Below are 22,493 nucleotides of genomic sequence, written 5' to 3' on the forward strand. Positions count from 1 at the left end.
GCTTGGTAGAGTGCTATACAGCTCCACATACATAAAGTATCCCATCTCATTCTCTCTTGATTGCTCAGTTCCTTGGTCTTAGAGTACAGAGCAATTGCTCCATGGGTGCTATTGCAGCTTGAAAGGATTTCTTTTCTTCAGAGTTTGGATCTCCAAGGCTCAGAGAGAAGGAAAGAGAGATAGGAGTCCTGTTCCTTTCCCTGTGTTACTCTGATCTCTTGAAGAGATTTTTTACAGCACAGAATGCTGCTGTGGTGCTGCCTGTTGAAGCCTCAGCAAATTTCTGCACTTTAGAGTATAAGTCTTCAGGGCACTGGAAAAGAGGGGCAGGGTAGTAGGATGTGAGGTTGTCTTTTGTTGCATGCAGGGGGGTGGGGGGTGGATTGGTTAGTGTGTCATGGTAAGCAGTGGAGGAAGGGAGGGGTTACTGAGTGAGTAGTTCATGGAGGTTTTGTTTTATTTTGTTTTTTAAACCTCCTTTGAAATTCCTAGTGTTCTAGACCATGAAGACAATGGAAGTTTTATCAAAGATGTATAATTTCTGTATTGGGAGGTTTTGAAGGGATTGTGAGGATCAGAGAAAAGATTTGGTTCACCATCTAGTCAGTTACATGAATCAGCTACTCTAGATAAATTTTTAAAGTGCCAATTTTAACTCCAACAAAGTCTTCAGTACAACCTCTACAGAGAATTCTCCCTGCAGCAGGAGCCCAACAAGTGATCTCACCTGTCCTTTGACAAATAGTGCTGTGGAACTTTTTAAGTCCTTTGAATGGCAAATAACTTGACCTTTATTCTTTTTTTTCAGCAAGGGAGTGTTATAATCAGAATTGGGCTTTAGGAAGGTGAATCTCATAGGAAGAATCCTTGAAAAAGAAGTAATTAGGCAAGGAAATGAGATAATGATGATGATTTAACATTCTGGGGAAATGTTAATGAGGGCTTGGAGAAGGAAGGATGTAATGGCAATTTGAAAAAGGTAGAAATGGGAGGAATTGCTTAGAGAGGATTGATAGGATCTGATGATAAGATATAGGGAATTAGAGTTGGATTTAAGAATAGTTGCATTGAGCTTTGGTGCCTTGCAGCCTTTGGGGGTTTGGATGGTATAACACCAATAACAGATAAGGAAAATCAGAAGGAAGAACATTTGGAGGAAGAATTTTTTTTTTTAATTTATTTAGAATATTTTCCCTTGGTTACATGAATTTTTTCCCACATTTATCCCCCCCCCCCAACTGATGACAAGTAACTCCACTGGGTTATACATGTATCATTGTTCAAAACCCATTTCCATGTTATTCATATTTGCAGTAGAGTGATTTTTTAACATCAAACTCCAATTACATCCCCATTGAACCACGTGATCAATCATATCTTTTTCTTCTATGTTTCTGTTCCCACAGTTCTTTCTCTGGATATGGATAGCATAAGAGATGAGGAAGAATTTTGAAGTTCAGATTACCCAATTATGGCATACTTGTGGCTAGAGCAATGATTCTCAAGTTTTTATATTCATGAAGGTTGGCTTTTAACATTAAATTTCAGACCCTCATATGATAATAGTTGAACTATCTATATCAATTGACTGAGAAAATAAAGACCATGGAAGCCGAGATGGTGATAGAATTAGTCATATTAGAGATTGTTTCCTACGAACTAACAGAACCTGGGGTTGCTTAGCCAAGAGAAGAGATTATTCTCAGATGTTTGATAGTGGTCTTCAAATATTTTAAGGGCTTATATGTGGAAGGGAAGCCTAGGCTTGCTCTGCTTGATCTCATCCAGAAAGAATTAGGAGCAAAAAGTTGCATAAAGGTAATTTAAGCTTGATAAAAGAAGACACGTATTCATATTAGAGACCATCCCAAAGTGGACTAATATACAAGTGGAAGTGGACTCACAAGGTTTCCTCTGACTGTAAGTTTTCAAGATTAGATGATCACTTGTCATGTATATTATAGAGTGATTTCCTCTTCAAGTACAGGTTAGGTTGTAGTTTTTTTAAAACCTTTACAGTTCTTCCTGTGATCTTTGACAAAGATCTATCATGAATTTTTATAATAAATATTGAGCCAAAAGTCATTTTTTAACTATATAAAATCAGTTAAAGAGTCTTATCTCTAAGCATTCCACCAAAACTGTCGAAGTTAATAGACAGGTTTCAGTCTACATTAGTGAATGGATTTTCTACACTAAGAGTTTCCAGTACTAATGAAATCACAGGTCAGGAAGAGAAAAATAGCACTACATTGCTTTTTTCTTTAATAGTACAGTAGGGCCCTATAGTTGTAGAAGGAAATACATTCCAAGACCTATCTGGATGACTAAAACCCCAGAATTAAGCAAATATCTGCTGATCCCATATATATTTGCATTCTTTCCCTGCTCTTTCCCTTTGCTTAGGATCTATTTGAGGCTCCCCACCCGAGACCAAAAAAAAAATAAATAAAAACAAGAAAGTGAAAATGAAGGACCATCATTGCTTCAGGCGCACCACAGATACTTCTTGGCCAGAGTAACCAAAACCATAGGACCATGTTGGGGAACCTATGGCTCACATGCTGAAGGGGGCTGGTCCCCTCTCTATTCCTATACTACCACACCCTCCCACCCCCATTCCTGAGAATATTTCTCACACACACACACACCCCCCTCACATGCTACATGATGATGCAGTTTGGGCACTTAGTCTCTAAAAGAGTTGCATTCACTGCCATAGAAGCTTCAGCATTTGACTTTGGATAACAATGGGAAGCCAAACTGCAGATAAAGGGGCCCTTCTGAGTATCAGTGTGTAGTCTTAAGTCAGATCATTTCCATTAGGTATTTTCTGTATATGCCTTTCATCTCCCATATGTATATTGATTAGAATATCCATGAGGAGTAGAACTGGGAGAGGTTCAATTTTGCAGCCCCTCCAAAGTCTAGCCTAGGACCATGCCAAAGTAGATAATCCAATTAATGCTTGTTTAATGTAAATTTGATATAATCTTTGTAGAATTCTTAAAAGAGAAGGTGACCTCTTAACCTTGCCACTTCTGTGGCACAAGTTTATTCATCTGAGAAAAAAATATGCATAATTAGCTGGATCAGAACAAAACTAAGGGGGGGTGCTCTGGAATGCTGGCTGATTAAGAATAGTCCTCTTTGTTTTTTTGTTTGTTTGTTTTTTGCTTTCAAGAGTAACTTTATTTTTTGTTAGGCATCTACATTGTAAAGTTAGTTATTATTTTGACTTTGCTTTATTAATTCTTGATGTTTTGCCAGATCATTGGTTTCTAGTTGCTCAATTCTGGTCCTTAAGGCCTGGTTTTCTGCTTTAATTTTTTTACTTTCTCTTTCAACCATTTCCCACCTCTCTTGCCAGAAGGCTTCCATCTTTTTGATAAGCTCCAATTTAAATTCTTCCAGAGCTTGTGGACAATTTCCATTTTTTTTAGAAGGTTTTGTCTGTGTTTGAATTTCCACCTGTATTTCCTCTGTAGCCTGGGTTTTTCCTCTGTAGAAATTTTCGAGGGTCACTGCCTTTTTTTTGTTTTTCTTGGAGAGTGTTTGTTGGTCCTGTGAGCAATTTGCCATCACAGTGGAGGTTTTACCTTCCCTTTTTAGTCAGAAATCTGAGTGAGCTGGGCAGGTTCTCTGTGTATGGAGTTAAGGAACAAGGATTTTGCCTGAGGCAAGCTCTTGAATCTCCACAGCAGCTTCTGTTTCGGGCTCTTCTCTGCATTGCCTTCTCAGGAGTGCCCATGGTCTATGCTCCCCCTCCCACTGGGATTTCAGGTGTAGCTGCTCTCAGGGGTAGGTCTTTGGTGGTCTTAGTCAGTTCCCAAGGACCTAGAGGTGCGCCTTGCTCACTCTAGAGGTTCCCCTGATTCTGGCACAAGCTGGCTCTGACTCTGGCTCCATAGGTGAGGTGGGGGAGGGTAGATCACTACATCTTGAAAGATAGTGTGCTTGGAAGCGGAAGCAGAAAGAGCAAGAATAGTCCTCTTTGAATAGAAACAGTAAGTAAGCCCACAGTTTCTGTGAGTCATATCCAACATGATTGGAGCAGCCATTCTCAGATTTTTAAATCCTTCTGGGATTTTTTCCAGATAATTTTTTTCCCTTGGGAAGGGGGAAGTTTTTCCCCATTTTATTGTTCTCATTTTGGACTCAGGAAATTATGTGTGTTTATATTGGAGAAGGGAAAGTTAGTGTTGAGAGGGAGTAGACAGGGAAAGAAAATTAAATAAAAGAGAAAAAAACAGCTTTGAAATGTGTATTTGACTAATGAATTATATGGTCAGATCTTGGTTTCCCCCAATAAGAAGAATATGTCATATCTACACATCAATGACAGTGGTGCATATAGTATATATACACTTATTTTTTCATGTTTTCTTCCGAGATACAGAACAATACTTTTAGCACACATTTCTATAGCACTATATGGTTATAGAATGTTTTCTCTTCTGGCTGTGTTAGGTATTGTTATCTCCATATTACAAGTAATGGCAAGCTCAGAGAATTAATTACCCACTCAGTAAAATAGAAGTAGGGAACTAATCTCAACATTTTGTGAAAACAAGTGTAGTAACATGGAATTTAGTTCTTAGTTTCTTAGACATAGGCCAGTGAAATGTTCTTTCCTTAGGTGATAAAGATTACTAGAGTAGAACATTCATTGGTTGTGGTTTATATTTGTTTTTCATAGAATCATAGACTATCAGAGCTGGAAGAGACCTAAGAACGTGAATATTAAGAATTATGAGGGCAGCTAGGTGGCACAATGGATAGAGAGTCAGACCTGGAGTTGAGAGGACCTAGGTTCAAGTATGGCCTCAGAACACTTTCTAGCTGTGTGAACCTGGGCAAGTGACAACTTCTTTTTTCTATCTTAAGAGTTGTTACTAAGTCAGAAGGTAAGGTTTTTTGTTTGTTTTTTAAGATAATGTTGTCCAACCCTGATATTCTTAGAATAAAACCCATGTCTTTTGTACCTGTGAGAAAGTAGAATTTTCCACAACTATTTTTATATTATATTAACTTGGTGGCTTGAAGCAAGATTCTCATGTTATAACTTATTTTAATTTGCACATATGAAAATCTCCCTTTTATTTGGAAACCACTAACTAGTGTTTTAAAATATGCTTCAAAGAAAAGAAAACTTCGGTATATTCATGTAATCCACTATTACAGTGATCCTTTGCCTATTGCAGGACTTATGTTCTAGAGACCCCTGCAATAGAGGAAAATCTGCAAAGTAGCGGTGCTATATTTATTTTTATTATATTTATTTTAAGACTTTGTAGGCTTTTTTAGGGCTTTGTAAACCCTTCCCACTCTCCTATAACCCTTTTCCACACTCATATTAACCTATAGTCACTGAGCTAATCAGCACCCAGGATACAGAACACAGTGCTGTGGTTGTTTGCTTTTCATTCCATCAGCCAGTAGTGTGCTGAGATGCATGTAACTCCGTGATACAGAATTTAATCCATGATCCAGTGAAGCTGCCATAAGAAAACCACAATATAGTGTGGGACAACTGCAATTATTTTTCTTTTCCCTGAATTGTGTAAGAACACAATTGGAGACATTGGAGAGCTTTGTTTGTTATCCAGCAGTTGATGGGGAAGGTAGCAATGGTCAAAGTGGGGGTAAGAAATGGAAAGGGGGTAGTGTGATACTACTTCCACTCCAAGAGGCCAAGTCCTACTCTGAACAATTCTGTATAATTAATATTTTCTTTAACCTACACATCATTTCAGCCTGTTTGTAGGTCACTGATTTACTTCTTGTCTCTGAAATGAGACCAGATAATTTTGTAAGTGAGTATTTAAAGTGTATTTGGTGGGTAGACAAGTATTTATTATACACATTCTATACTAGGACTTTGTGGTATGTACCAGTGATACAAATAAATGTGGACTGTCCTTAGATAAATTTACATTCCAGTAATGGGAGAAACACATAAAAAGCAGTCAAAAAAAGAGATTGAACTGGGAGGAAGCTACGTGGACTAGGATATAGTGTTGGAGCTGAGGTTCAAGCAAGCCAAAAAGCAAATGAAACATTATCGGCCTAGGCCTGTCCTCAAAACAGAAGTCCTAGAAAGAACTCCAGAAAGAGTAGGAGAAGGGAGCAGGCATGGTAGAGGGATAGTCCAGAGTGAAGAAGGCACCAGCTGCTAAGAGTAGATTCCTAAGTTTATTAATTATTTCATTAAGATGACACAAATCTATCACAAAAATCTTTTTATGTTCATTATTTGATAGCACTGCCAATAAAGCTTTGAGGTTAGTAGACCATATATAGATTAAGCCCATCTCACGTCAGAGCTCTTAATTGTGATCCTACTAGTTTTCTTTTTTTTAAATCCTTACCCTCCATATTAGACTCAATACTATGTATTGGTTCCAAGGCAGAAGAGTGGTAAGGGCTACCCAGTGGGGGTTAACTGACTTATCTAGAGTCACACAGCTGGGAAGTGTCTGAGGTCAAATTTGAACCCAGGACCTCTCATTTCTAGGTCTAGTCTCCATCCACTGAGATACCTAGCTTCCTCTCCTGTTCTTTTTCTATAAGTACTCTGGGGCTCTCCATTCACCATCCTGTAATTTCATCCTTCATTGACCATCATGCTTTTTCTATATTTGTTGTCTCATGCTCCTAGCCCCTCTCTCCTTTGTATTTGTGTTCTCACTTGGTTGGCACAAAATTAGCACCTAATTAAATGTTTTTTTCATTTTTTTTTTACTTCCAAGTCAGAAGGTCTGATTCTGCTTCCAGTATGTGTTTTGTAGATCTTGTTATAGAATTTGAATTGGAAGGGACCTGTGGGAGTGTACATTATCTAATCCCGTCCTGCTCCTTCCTTTCTTTTTTCATTCGGACAATGGAGGAGCTGGACTAGATGATCTGTCATTTTTCTTTTCATTTCAAATTGTGATCTTATTAAACAAGCCTAGGGAAGCAAAATTACTTTACTTGGAGTCAAGAAACATCAGTTTTGAGGCTTGCCTCTTGAATTCCCAGTTTGTGACCTTGGAAAGGTCATTTAACCTTCTGGGCTATGGTTTTCCTGCTAATAATAAGGTTTTTATCAGCTTGCCTTACAAGCTTCACAGTGCCAGGCCAGGTGTAAGTGCCAATTGTTATTATTATTATTGTCCAGGACTAGTGAATATTCTGTCTACTCTTTCTAATTTATAAGAATTATTGTTTAAAAATGTCCTTGGAGCCAAATACAATTTTAAAACCAAGTCTTATGGAGAAATATATCTATTCAAGTGAAAGTATATTCAAATATATGGGCAAAATAGGTTGTGAATAGGTTTTATTTTAGTTCAAAAATATTTTGTCCTCCCTATTACATGTAATAACAATTTTCATCATAGGTTTTCTGAAATTATAAGATCCAAATTGTCTCCTACCCTCTCTTCCCTCCTCCTCCTTGGAGATGGTAAGTAATTTGATCTGGGTTATACATATATTAGAATGCAAAAAATACTTACCTCTGCTGTAAGAGAAAACTCATATAAAACCAACCCTAAACTAATGCAAAAGATAGTATGCTTAATTCTTTCTCTGGAGTTGGATAGTATTCTTTATAACTCCTACAGAATTATTCCAGATCATTGTATTGCTGAGAGTAGCTAAGTCTTTCACAGATGATCATTATCACTGTTACAGTGTTTTTCCTGGTTCTGCTTATTTCTCTCTGCATCAGTTCATGTAAATCTTTCCAGCTTTTTCTGAACTCGGAAATCATTTTTCTTATCATTTCTTATAGCACAACAGTATTCTGTCACCAACATATACTACAGGTTCTTCAGCCATTCCCCAATTGATGGACATCCCCTCAAATTCAAATTCTTTGTCTACAAGAAGAGTTGCTATAAGAGCTCCTTTTTGTACAATGAGATCTTTTGCCTTTTTTTTTTTAAACCCTTACCTTCCATCTTGGAGTCAATACTGTGTATTGGCTCCAAGGCAGAAGAATGGTATGGGCTAGGCAATGGGGGTCAAGTGACTTGCCCAGGGTCACACAACTGGGAAGTGTCTGAGACCAGATTTGAAGCCAGGACCTCCCATCTCTAGGCCTGGCTCTCAATCCACTGAACTATCCAGCTGCCCCCTCTTGCCCTTTTTGATGATGTCTCATTGGTATACAGGTCCAGTAGTGGTATTACAGAATCAAAGGGTATGTGCAATTTCATAGTCCTTTGGTCAGGGTTAAGGTTTTTTCTTTTTTGAACCTGTCACTCTTTTCTACACTTTAATGACAAATATTCATCACCCACAAGTAACCCCAGAGCAGCGGTCCTCAACCTCTCAATTTGTAGCAATGAGAATACATCATGCCTATCAGATATTTACATTCCAAATCACAACTGTAGCAAAATTACAGTTTTTAAGTAGCCACCAAAATAATTATTTGGTTTGGGGTCACTGCAACATGAGAAACTGTATTACGGGGTCACGGCATTAGAAAGGTTGAGAACCACTGCCCTAGAGTATGTTCTCCTAAGAAATTGTTGTATTAGGCAATGAGAGAACTGTTTCTCTGTAGAAATGCTTAATTTGAACTTCCTATAAAGATTATAAAAATACTTTTAAAAGGTTATCTTATTAAAATCCACTTTGCTGTCCTAAGTCCATTACCCTAGAATGCATTCAGACTATAACTAAATAGTGAGTTTCTATCATCTAGACAAATTTATAGCCAGTGTTTTAAGTCAGGCATTCTCTATATCGGTATTTCACCTTTTTAGGAATGTTGTATCATTCTCCAATATAAGATTTGAGGGCTGTGTGGGTCTATTTTTGATTCATTTGAAAGCACCAGTGTTCTAAGGTGCTTGAACAAATGGATTTAGTCAGTTAATTTCGTTTGTTTCTTGAATTGGAAAACCAGACCCAAACAGCTATCTAAACCAAAGATATTTTCTGGCAAGTAGGATTCATAACAGACATACCTATTCACTCTCTTCCCATTTTATAAATTAATTATAGGAGATCACTAAAGCTTATTAGAATAGGCAAATAATAATAAATGGAAGAGACCAAGAGCATCTCTCTCAATCTTTGTTGTAAAATAGGGAAGGGGGTACCCCAAAGCTTAGAGAGGAAAAAGCACCTCAGACTATCTCCTGTCCCTCCCCTACCATTTTGTAACAGAATCAAGCCTTGAATCTATATATTCATCCAGTATTCTTTTTACTGTTACCCTAATAGAAAGAATACTTATACTCTTGAAAGATTGAAAAGTGCTTAATTCAGTATTTCATTTGTTGATCACAGCCACCCTCCTGAGAAGGGAAGTGACTTGTCAAGGTCAGAAGGTTAGAATATGATATTCAAGCCATGTAACCAGATCTTCTTGTCAGGGCACTTCCTTGCCATTGGACAGAAATCTTTAAAATGAAAAAAATTGGGAGGCTGAGAGATCTGATATAATTTTAATTTTTTTTCTCTGTGTAGAAAAGTGGCATATTAATAAGATGACCTTATTTGTTTGAATATCACTTATCTGTTTAGTAGGCAGTATCACATTGGAAAAGTAACTTCTGCTAGCTTAGTTTCTGTTTCCTCATTTTAAAAGTGGAAATAATTCTTATGCTTCACAGGGTAGTTGCAAGGAAATTAGAAAAATGTGTTGCTTTTTCTAATAACAAAGAACTACTTTGGGGGAGGACTCCTCATTTCCAAATCCAATCTATTGCCTGGTTCCATTTATTTCATCACACCATCTCTTTAAGTAGACTCTTTTCTCCTGACACTGCAACCTTTCCAATGCAGGTCCTCATCACCTCACTCCTTGAATATTGGCAGTAGCCTCCTGATGGGTCTGTCTGCCTCCTGTCTTTCCCCACTGCATTCAATCACCTTGGCAGCTAGCAACTTTATCTTCCTAAAGTGCAGGTTTGTCAGAACAAAATTCCATGATAAAATTTAAACTCCCTCTTTTGGTTATTTAAAACCCTTTCCTATCTTTCTCCATTTTACCACCAACCTTCATCCCACAACCAACCCCCTGTTGCTGGTTGTTGTTGTCCTTCCTACTCAAGGAGGATCAAAAATATATCATAGGTGATGTCTTTTAACTCAAGAATAAATTGGATTTAAGTGGGGCACAAAGTTGTCAGCTTCACTCTTTCTTCCAGAGTTATCCAATTCTAGTATTAGTACTAGTACTAGTCTTACCTGACTAGTGTGAAAGGTATACCCAGTATACCTTTCACACCAAAAGGACAAGGCTTCCTGAACACCTCTGTAACTCATGCTGGTGCTCTTTGATCCAGTGATAGGGGCCTATTTTCTGTATGCCTTAAATTTTCTCCTACTTCAACTATCTTCTATCTTCCCTGACTTCCTCCGAGTCTCAGCTAAAATCCCACTTTCCTGGAAACCTCTCTTTAATGCTAGTGCTTTCCTTGATTATCTCTTAAGTTATCTTGTATATTGCTTGTTTGTACATAGTTATTTGCACATTGTCTTCCCCTGTAGCCTCAAATTCTTTTGAGAGCTAGGTCTTCCCTTTTTTATTTTGCTTTCTTTGTAATTCTGGCACTTAAGAAAGTACCTGATACATGGTAGATGCTTAATAAATGCTTATTGACTGACAAAGAAGAGACCCATGATATGGGCATGGGGAGGTTGTGGACAAAGTCTAAAGAATCAGAAGAGAAGGGACCAAGGCATGGCTAACCTAGACACTTGTCTTAAAATGCAACTTCCAGAAGGAATTAACCAGTGAGGTTATTTTTAGTATGAAAAGGTTAAAAGTGAACTTGAGTTGAGGTGATTTTCCATTCTCTCTCTCTCTCTCTCTCTCTCTCTCTCTCTCTCTCTCTCTCTCTCTCTCTCTCTCTCTCTGTCTCTCTGTCTCTCTGTCTCTCTCACCCCCCCTTCATACATACATATATGCTTAATAAATGCTAGTTAACTTATGAATAATGGCAGCTATAGCAAATGTATTAATTAAATTATTAATAACATTTAAAAATGATAGATGTTTCCTTTTTACTTCACTTTAATTTTCAAGTATATCCTTCTCCCTAGAGAACAAAGAGTATCAGAAAAGGTGAAAAAAATTTTTACCTCTGATCTTTGATAGTGCTTATAATGTGCCTATCTAATGTCATGCAAATTACCAGTATCAAAAATTTAAAAAGATAATTTAACCAAAAATAAGCCCCTGCTCTATGCTAATAAGCCTGACATCTTCTCAGATGTTTTTTAAACTATATAATACCCAGATTAGCAGAACAAGATGTAGAAAAAATTTAGTTTGAAAACTAAATTGAATAAACCATGAGTAAAATCCCAAAGAAAAATAGCTCAGGAACAGATGGATTGTTAGCCAATACTGTCAAATATTCAAAAAACACTTATTATATCCACAAACTAAAAATAGTAAAAGAAAGGGTCCTGCCAAATTCCTTCTATCATAGAAACATAGGTTTGGTACCTAAATCAGTCAAAAGAAGAAAACAGAACAAAATCCCTAATGAACATTGATTAAAAAATTTTTCTTTAATATCAGCAGACAACAATGTGTCCTAAGCCATTTGTAACTTAGATGAGACTCAGAGGCTAAATGATTTAGCAATGATCATATAGTAGCAGTGGCAGGATTTGAACTAATGCTTTTCTGATTCAAAATATACCACTGTATCCACCAACTCATACTTTCTTTATCAGATAGGGTACCTCAGGTGAGAATTCTATTTAAATACTATCCAGCAAAGATTTCCAAACCACTTTTAAGACCATTTCCATTTGTTCTTCACAGTGATCCTTTCAGGTACGTAGGTAGATTAGGGAACTGAGGCTGAAACAAAATTAACTCATTTGCCCAAGATATACATTTCTGGCAGTAAGAATCTGAACCTATAGCCTCTTTTAAATCTAGTACACTATGCCTATTTTAAATTAATTTATCAATTGGAAGTTGCTATATAAGCAAAAAATGGAAATAAAATGAAATAAAAAATATTTTTGTAGCTTAATGAAGTACATTAAAGGATTTCCCCTACATTACATTTTAAATGGTAGTCTGCTTTTTCCATTGTAATGGAAAAGAATTTTACAGACTTGAGTTTTTTATGTGCCAAAGTTTTGAAATCCTTAGAAACTGTAACCTTCTAGAGGTTTCCATACTATATTTTCAAGCATTCACTGAAAAATTATTGAGGCATGATCTATTATTGAAAAAATGTATACTAAGTCTTTGTTTGGATCAAAGCTGTTGAAATTTTAATGATTTTGAGTATATTAACTTAGGAACACTTGAATGGAATCACAGAATGTTAAATTCAGAAGAGACTTAAGAGACATGTTTGATCTGGAACAAAACTAGTGTGACTTGAAGCATGACTCCCTTCTATTATGAGAACCATACTATAATAGCAATCGATATTCATAACCTGACTGACAGTTTATGAAGGGCTTTATATTATTCATTTGATCCTCACTTTAACCCTATGATATAAATAGTAAAGATACTATTCATTAGAATAGAAGCAAGACACAGTTGAAAGAGTACTTTTATTCCAAGTCAGGAATCCTGCTTCTATCTTTTAACTCATGTGATCTTGAACATAATTTCCTTCTGAGTAGAGCCCTCACATCTAAAAATAGGGAAAGCAATAGTTGAACCAGATGATCTTTATGATGCTTTCTAGCTATGGGCATCTGTGCCTCTTAGAGTGAGAAGTTGAATAACTTGCTGTCAGTCACAGGTTTAGACTCAGAACTCTAAGAATCAGAGAAGCTATGAAATGGAAGAGAATGCTCTTCCTAAGAGATCATTAATCTAGTTCAACTCTTGCCCAAAGCATGTATCCCCATGCATTGTCTCTGATGTGACATTTAACCTTTTCATGGAAACCCAGGTAATAGGGAATTCATTGCCTGAAGTACTTTCATTATTGGAAGTTTTTTTCTTTGCATTTATCATTACTATTATTAATGACCTTTAGAGCTATGAGCAACCCAGTCTGTGGGTGTCTCCCCAAACTGAATGCTTCCCACAGCAGCCAATCAGTAGACTTAGTTTTAACAAAGGTATTTATTCAATTATCAACAAAAATAGTGATTAAAAACATTCCTCCCAATGCCAAGGGCACACTTTCCCACAAGTATACCTAAAGTCTAGGAGAAGGGAGGGGAAGGAAGAGTGAAAACAAACTTACGTTATACAAGTGACTGTAGCATGGCAACTCCTAAGACTTAACAGCACCCCCACTCCACCCTGGGATCTACTGTCTGATGACTATGTTGGCTTCTTACTCACCAGGGCTCTATAGCTGCTGCAGTAGGCTGGGCATCTTGTCCTGTTAATGGATTTATACTACCAGGTAGTCACTACAAGACTGGGCCTGGAATGCCACTCTGTTACTGGACCTTTTTTTTTTTTAACCCTCAGCTTCCATCTTAGAATCAACACTGTATTGGTTCCAAGGCAGAAGAGCAGTAAGGACTAGATAATAAGTATTATGTGATTTGCCTAGGGTCACACAGAAAGGAAGTGTCTGAGGCCAGATTTGAACTTAGGACCTCCCATCTCTAGGCTTGACTCTCAATCCACTGAGCCACACAGCTGCCCCCAGTTACTGAACTTTTCTCAGGCTCTTGTGTCTCTGCTGGACATAATGATTCATTAGTTTCTAGGGCTTACTCCTCCTCCTAGGGGCTGTCTTAAGTTTTTGGATTGTTGGCTTGATGGCTCTGTAGAAAATGGTTTGGAAAAGGAAAAGGTAGAGATGTTGAATAAGAAAACTATTGAAATGGTTAAGATACAGGACTGAACTAGGGTTGTTATGGTATAAATAAAAAGATGATGGATGAGAAATGTTGAATAGGAAGAATGGACAAGATTTGGCAAGTAATGGGATAAAAATGAGAAAGAAAGAAGTTCTAGTTTTCAGACTTGGGTAAATGAAAGAATTATTTTGCCATCAATAGAATTGGAGAAATTAAGGGTAAACTAAGTATATTAAAATAATGAATAAAGCCTATAATTATAACAAAATAACAGTTTGTTTTAAGGAGAGGGAAGGGAATTGGGAAGATCTTTTCTTAAACCAAATTGCTAAACAAAATCCCTTATAACAAGGGGAAGGGTAGATTTAGATGGATAAATACTGACTTGTGGTATGAAGTTATTGATATTTTAAATTAATAAATAAATAATAGATTAGTTAATGAATTAATAAAAATAAATACATTTTTAAAATATCTTAACTGATATTGCAGCTCTAAAATCATTCAGCTGTGAGCATAGAAAGCCTACAAAGTAGGCTCATCTTTTATCTTTTTTACATATTCATCTTCAGATACCATTGAACATCTTGGGATATTGTTTATTTCTTAACATTTTTTTTAAACTAGATAGAGGTATGGATTTTTTAAATGTGTTTTTATGAATGAAGAAACCTAGGCAAAGGGAGATTGGGGATGGGGGCAGGTTCAATATCAGAAGTTATTTTAACAAACATTTTAAGATGCATCTACTACAGGCTTTCTAACAATGGAATGGCCTATCTCTGAAGGTAGAGTGATTTTCTAGCACTCATTGGAAGGGTTCAAACAGAAAATGGATGACTTATGAGAAACTTAATAGAGGAGATTCATACATGTGGTAGTAGTTGGACTAGGATATCTTTTAGGGCCCCTCCAGCTTTAAGATTCTGTTATTGTAAGATCTCTGATTTATGAAAAGTGTCAACTCAACACAATCTTTTCTGTTAGTACTAGGCACCACCAAAATATTTTCCAAGTTAAGTACTTGAAGAATGCTCATTGCTTTTTCTTGAATTACTATATACTTTGGACATTTAAAAATTGTGTCTCATGAAGAATTAGCAAGAACTATCCTCATCCAATTTGTATTGAATTATTTTTCATTAGAAGTCACTTAAATATTTTTCCTTCCCCACCCCAAACACAATTTCTCATCATAAATTTGATTTTTATCAGAGCATACAAACATATCTTGATATGGAAAGCTTTGTCTATTGAAAAAATGTAAGTTCCTATTCCTATTTCAGATCTTTTGTTAAATATTGGTAGGCAACTTTCCCACCCCCCAAAAAAGTACAAGGTTATCAAAAAAGATGTTGTGAATAATAGAAACTATAGCACATGGCTTAAGCTTTTCTCTCCAGTAGTTTGTGACCTCACACAGCCCTCTGACTAGTGGTGACACAGTCAGTGTTTCCTGTGAACTGCAAGTCTGGCTGGTCCCACTATTGTTGTTCAACTTTTGCCTGGAAAAAAAACAAAAATTATTTACTATAAGCCAGTGTCCTGTTTGTTTATAACTTTGCTGGGAAATACCATATCCCAAGAGTCCCAGTGGCACTGACTTGCTAGTAAAAGAAAAATTTTTTTCTCGTGGATTGTGTTGGAGGCCGGAAGTTAGTTACTCGCACCCTGTTTTGCTGAATTGACTTGGAGGGGGGTAATGTGTACCAGTTGCTTGCTTTTCCAGGGCTTCCTTTTCTTTTAGAGGAAAAGTAGTGCCATATTGTGGCAAAAGGAGCAAAAAGAGATTGGAGTCAAAAGGCTTGGGCTCTATTCCCAGTTTTTAAGTCAAGGCACTTAATTTTTTTCTGTCCCTTGCTGGCCTTAACTGCAAAATGTTAAATGATAGGGGAGCAACTGGGTGGCTTTCAGTGAACTGAGATCCAGGTCTAGAGAGGGGAGGTGTCCTGGGTTCAAATGTGGCTTTAGGTACTATCTTAGCTATGTGACTGGTCAAGTAACTTCTAAATTCTATTGCCTCAGCCTTTAGTGGTTTTCTGCCCTAGAACCAATACACAGTATTGATTCTAAAACGGAAGGTAAGGCTTTAAAAAAAAATGTTTAATGATAACTTCCCTGGTTCTCTCACAAGGCTTTTGTGATGATCATATGAGATATGTGAAAATACTACATTCAATTAAGAGTCATAGAAGGTTTTTTCCTTGTTAATCACTCTTGGCAAAATAGTCCATAAAATCTTCAGGTTGATGGGGATCTTAAAGGTAATTTAATGCAATCATTACTTGAAGCCTATATCCCAGTCAGTTTTCATCAATTTCATATTTGAAAATCACCAGTGATGGCAAGTCAGTATCACCTAAGTTAATGCATTCTGGTTTTTGTCAGGTCTAATGTTAGTATATTTTCCCTTATATGTGAAGTTACTTCTGTGGGAGCAGGCCAGTAGAGTTAGAGTCTAGATAAAGTTGTTAATAAGATGAAAAGGTATATAAATAAAACTTATGCCTGAGTTCCTTAAATTGCCCAGAAAGAATTTCCTAGACAACTTTTGCAACTTTAGGATAACTCTTATTATGAGGAAGTTTTTCCCTCTGAAAATCTCTTTCTACATAACCTTCATTATGCCTGGTACTTCCTTTTGGGATCAAGCAGAAGAAGTCTGATCCTTCTTCCAAGTGACACCCCTTTCAGCATTGTAGGCAGCAATGATTTTCTCCCTGGTTCTTAGTCTTCCTGTGACTGTTTTTTGGTCGAATAAAAATTCTAAATATGAATACAGTATACATGAGTTTGTGTACCTGTTCCTTTATCTCCTGGCTGTTTGTAAGGTTGGGCAAATCACCTAATTTATTTGAGCTCTGGTTTCTCCATTTGTAAAGTAGAGGTAATACACTCTATCCTACTTTTTTAGGTAAAGTATAAAAAGGTGAATAGTTATTTAGTAGTCCTCAGCCCTGTACTGTTTGCTGAAGTAAAATGAGCATCTTTCTCTATCTTTTGTCTTTTTTTAAATAGCAGTAGTGATGATAGATTTTCTTTTCCAATGGAGAATAGAGCATATGAGCAAAGAACCCAAAGTATAAAAACAATGCAGAGCATGATAGACTAGCGCACAAGACTAAGACTTAAAGGACCTTTGTTCTTTTCCCAGCTCAGCCACTAACTAGCCAAGAACTTTTCCCTTCTCTGGCATCCATTTTATATTATTTTTTTGACCTATAAAATGAGAGAACTGATTAAATAGTCTCTGAAGATTCCATCCAGCAGTATGACCTGAAAAATAAGTATAGCATGATGAAAAGAATTCTAGATAGAAATCACAACCTGGGTTCATATCCTACTTCTGCCATATTTATCAACTACATTTGTGGCCTGGGGGCCACAAATCATCTGTACCTCAATTTCCTCACCTGAAAAATGATAGGGGTGTTGAACTGAGTAACCTTTGATTTACCTCTTTTAGCCCTAGATCTCTGATTCTGTGAACCATTTTGTCTTAAGTTAGTAAGCAACAAACAAGAGGGAAACCATCCTGAATCTTCTGATTCCAATTTGAAATCATTGTTCCATTATAAGTTATCTCTTATTCAAATCACCTGTATTTTTAAAGCTTTGTTTCATCCAGTGATATCAAAAGGGCAGGTAGGTGGTAAAATGAAATAGAGTACCAGGGTCTAGAGTCACGAAGACTCATCTTCCTGAGTTCAGATATGACCTTAGGTCACAACTTAAAATCACACCGTCTCTGTAACATGGAGGCTTTTTTAGAATGCTTAAAGTGCTTCTTTGGAAATGTTAACTCTGCAATTAAAGTTGTATTGTCAAAAAGAAACTAAAAATCCTGCTGAAGCTAGTAATGAACTCTTTTGACATTTTATGACACTTCCATCTTTAAATCTTAAAATTCATTCTCTTCTTTGAAGTCTTTAGATCCTTTTGAAAGGGTTGGATTGAAGAGAAAATAAACATAGTTTTAAGATTGTATGTCTTTAATACTGGATGATGATATTGTTCAGTCATGTCTGACCCTTTGTGACCCTATTTGGGTTTTCTTGGCAGACATTCTGGAGTGGTTGGCCATTTTCTTCTCCAGCTCCTCCTCTGCAGATGAAGAAACTGAGGCAAACAGGATTAAGTGACTTGCCCAGGGTCACCCAACTATTAAGTGCCCGAGGTTAGTTTTGAACTGAGGAAGATGAGCCTTCCTGACTTCAGGCCCTGGTACTCTTATCTACTTTACCGCTTAGCTGCGGTGTTATGATACTGATACTAGATGATATTGAGCTTTAAAAATTTATAAAAGTTAGGATTTAATGAATAAGATGTGTTTTTCTGATAAATTATTAGTCTGAAGGTGACTCTGCTTTTGAATCCTTGAAGGCTTGCTGCAATAGCACAAATAGGTACCACCAAGTAGTATAGATTTTTAAGTATGTATAGCTTTGAAGACCATCCTAATTAAGTGAAGAGGTAGACTTAGCAGAAAATTGGCCACTGGAGTTTCATAGGTACCCTTATTATCACTTTACAATTAAGGTATAAAGAAACAAACTTGTAGTAATGGTGCAGCTCTTAGTCATCATTTCACCTTTGGTCAAGCCACTTGTCCTCAGTTCTTTTGCTTCACTCATTTATATTTTTATTCATTTAGTGGAGGAATTGGAGGCCACTGAGCTCAGAGCCCAGGGGCAGAAGCTGGGGGAGAGAGCACATATATATATATGGAATTAACAGGTGTCCTTATAATCCCTGGTTTCAGCCATCCCAGGTAGGTCTTAGGATGTATGTGTATGATATGGAGCCGTATTGCACTTTTATAAAAATCACAGATCCTTAAATTAATGAAATAAATATAGCTTCATTTTATATACTGTTTTATATTTTGAAAGACATTTGGTTCACAACAAGCCTGTGAGATAATATAGGTAATGGAATGACTATTAATTCCACTTTATTAACCTAGGAAAAGAAACAGGCTCAGAGAAATTGTGGCTTGTTCTGGCCTTCTAAGGAACAGTCAACTATGGTATAGGAGGCAGTGTGACATAATATAAAGAATATAACATTCATTGCATCAGGGTCAAAATAAGGTTCTGCCCAACCCATTTATTAATTGTACCATCTAGCTGCTTTCATGGGATGCATAGTTCAACCTCTCCATTTTATGTCAAGAAACAGGCCCAGAGAGATTAAAACATTTGCCCATAGCCACATCATTGCTGGTAGAGCTTACAGGTCATCTGGCATTAGACTCATGCTCAAATTCTGGCTCATGTCCTTGCTACCATCACAACCTTCTTATTTTTCTGAGCATCATTTCCTTTTCCAGAAAGTGATGAGGGTGACTTCATAGAATGAGGAATCTAGAGAAGGAACTTCAGGACCTCCCTAGTCTTAACTTATTTTCACATATTTATATGTATGAAGAAATGGACCCAGAGAGGTTTGCATTGACTTGACCTGGGTGCAGACCATGCTCTTCCCCAGAGCTCATATTCTTTCCACTGTATCCTTCTCTCTTCCTTGCTTGGGTGAGCTTTTTAGAACCTGAGGACCTGATGCTGCTGTGTTACAAAATGTCACTACTTCTATGGAGCCTTCTTTGTCCCTGCAGGCCACTTCTGGATTCACTCTCTTTACATACTTAATATATGTAAAGTAAATTTCTCTCCATATAACTTAAAGTGACAAGTGAGGAGAGGCTAGAAGGGAAAGTAAAGGACCAAGAGGCAGACAAGAGAAACCCATTTGACAGCCCATACAAAGACATGGGGAACAATGGAATTTTATGAGTCCTGTGACCATGCTAGTTCCACAAACAAAAATACAAAATGCCCCTCAAGCCTATCTGCCTTCTCATTTTGTAGTAACAGAGGTACTATGGTGGGAAAAGAAGCAATCTAACCTTAGTATCAGCATTTAAGTGTCAAAGGGGATAGAGTGCTGGGCTTTGGAGTCAGGAATACCTTAATTGAATCCCAGACACTTATTAGCTGTGTAACTCTGGGCAAGTCATTAACCCAGTTTGCCTTAGTTTCCTCATCTGTAAAATGAACTGGAGAAGGAAATGGCAAACCACTCCAGTGTCTTTGCCAGGAGAACCTCAAATGATATTATGAAGAGTCAGGCATGACTGAAAGAACTAAAACAAAACCTTAACACTCTTTAAAAACAGAAGTAGGTGGGAAGGTGAGACCTAGAGACTTGCCTAAGGTGATATGGATATAGTAAGCAGCCATGTTGTAATTTAAATAAATCTTCTGATTCCAAATCAAGCATATCTTAAACAAAATAGTCCTTCATTTATAATAGATGAAAAAATTAAGGACTCGTTTCAAGTCACATACTTTGCAAGTTATTGATAGATCTGAGACTAGCACCTAGGTCTCCTGATTCTTAATGCATTACCCTTGGAGTTATACCACTACACCATATTGCTGTGTCTATGTGTATCCAGAGGGTAAGTTGAGACATTTATTAATTGTTTTTGGATTGCAGCCTAACTTGTGTCAACCATCTTACCTAAGCCTTAGGTAGGTGTGTGGGAATGGTGCAATATAAGCCATCAACCCAGAACTCTTGTTTAGCTAATGACAAATCCAAACTAAAGTCAGCATCATTTATTCCAAAGTCAGCACTGCTCTATTCATGCAGAAACTATCATATTAATTATTAATGAAAGCATTTGCCCTTAGCTCCTAAATGTTGAACTCTTCTGGACCAAACAGTCATATCAACTTTTTTGCAGTCTTAGAATTTATGTTTAATGACACTGACATAAATATATATAAAGAAAATGTGGACACAGAATTGTACGTGTTGAATAAATAGAATTGAAAATGGGGTGATTACTAAGACCATGTCCAATTTGGATATATGTTAGAAGGTAGAAGGTTCACAATGGACCTGTCTTTAGTCGTAGAATGTTCAGAAGTACCTTTTTAATTTCCTCGGGCAAAATGGGAGAGTTGGAATTATACAGTCATGAAAGTACATTCCCTCTGAATCTATGGCCTTTTTTCTCTAAGATCTTCTGGTTCTACAGTTTTAAGCATATTTACATTAGCAATGGCAAGTACATGTATGAGGGCAGCATGTTATATGGAGAGAAATGTAAATTGTACTAAGTATATAAAGAGATTGAATTCAGAAAGGCTGAAGTCATTTTATCCCATTAAGAAAGGCTTTATCAAGATTTCAAGAACATTTTGATAAAGAGAACTTGATGAGTCAGGAAATGTGGATAGGAGACAATCTAAAGAGATGATACAGACTCGCTAGACTAAGAATCCGTTTACCACCTAGCAGTGAAAGAGTTAAACTAGTGTAGCTATATTGAGGACACTTAGATTGTGGGTAAAGCCTTGACTCTGCTTTTTACTGGCCTCAGTAAATCACTTATCCTATCAGAGCCTATTTCCTTATTTAAAATGGAGGATTTTAAAAATTTTGGGTCTAGATTTAGAAGAGAATCTATGCAATCTACCTTTCCTGATATTATAGATGAGGAAATTCGGGAAGATTTAAGGATGGCCACTCAGGTAAATGTAAGAGGCAAACTTTGGATCAGCTCCTGGGCCATTGCTCTTGCCAAAGAATAAGATTCTAGGCCTGGACTATAAATTACTTCAGGGTGCTTTCATTTTGAAATTATCCTACCTCAAGTTATGAGGTTAAATCATAGACAAGATTTTTTAAAAGTGACTTCACCATTACTATATTTGAAAGAGCTTGTGTAACATGGTTGGTGTGTGTATATATGGAGAGATAGATAGATAGATAGATAGATAGATAGATAGATAGATAGATAATCATCTGGAGAAGTCTAAATAGACACAGATTTATATATACATGAAGAATAACAATTTTGAGCTTATTTTCTCAGTCACCTTTTCTTACAGTGAACTGGAGATCACTATGTATCATACCACTCAATAACATTTTGTCTTCTCACATTTCAAGACCTAAGTCTGTATAATCTGACCCAATGATGCTTTAAATAGCAGTGACATGAAAACTTCTACAACTATTGAATGTGACATTCTCGCCAAGAATTAGAGTCATCTTGTGTTGAAATCCAGCATCCTCAATTTCAGGATGAAATCAGAAAGGACAAATTTGTGTTGGTTGTGAATATTTTTAAAAAAGCTATCCTTTTAAAAAGGCATTTCTCTCTTCCTTTATAAATGATTGCCTCATCTTCTGTAGGAGGATTATTTCTCTTGCCATTTGAACAAAAGGCTCTGTTTCTTTGCTCTTGGGACTTTGAAGGAAGGTAGCCAAATGAAAGGACATCATCCATAGGACAGCAGTTTGTTGTCTTGTACTTCCTGGTTTTGTGTGATGTTATTGCTCCCTCCAAGACACTGAGTTGGAAGTAGCCTAAGAAGCCCGTCAAGTCCAACTAGTGCCTTAACCAGAACCTCCTCAATACCATCACCCACAAAGAGTCAATCTGCTCTTTTCTTGAAAGTTAGAGACTTACTTCCCAAAGGCACCATTCCAATTTTACATAGCTTATATTATTAAGAATTTTGTTTTCTCATTGGTGGTTCAGTAAGTTCTAGCCATTCATTGTTTCTGCTTTTTAGGACTGAAAAGTGCTATCACAACTCTCTCCTAGTTCTCTCCTCTAGATTAACTGTTTCTTGCTCCTTCTCTCTATCCTTACATAGCATGGCCTCTCCAATCCATTTTCACATTGCAACAAAATTTACTAATTCTTATGCTCA

General features: G+C 36.8%; 1 protein-coding gene across 6 annotated transcripts in view; it reads left to right on the forward strand.

Moving 5' to 3' along the window:
• SLC45A4 (solute carrier family 45 member 4) overlaps positions 1-22,493 on the forward strand; it is a 120,062-nt gene that overhangs the window by 71,075 nt on the left and 26,494 nt on the right. Inside the window, exon 1 of one of the 6 annotated variants that reach the window (XM_056823008.1) lies at positions 14,287-17,935. The exons of the other annotated variants lie outside the window; for them this stretch is intronic. Coding sequence (XP_056678986.1) covers positions 17,869-17,935 — 67 coding nt within the window. The 5' untranslated portion in view covers positions 14,287-17,868. Of the gene's footprint in view, positions 1-14,286; positions 17,936-22,493 lie in introns of those variants that run through there. 6 annotated transcript variants of the gene reach the window in all.

The sequence above is a fragment of the Monodelphis domestica genome, chromosome 3, assembly GCF_027887165.1.
Source record: "Monodelphis domestica isolate mMonDom1 chromosome 3, mMonDom1.pri, whole genome shotgun sequence".
In the NCBI taxonomy this organism is placed as follows: domain Eukaryota; kingdom Metazoa; phylum Chordata; class Mammalia; order Didelphimorphia; family Didelphidae; genus Monodelphis; species Monodelphis domestica.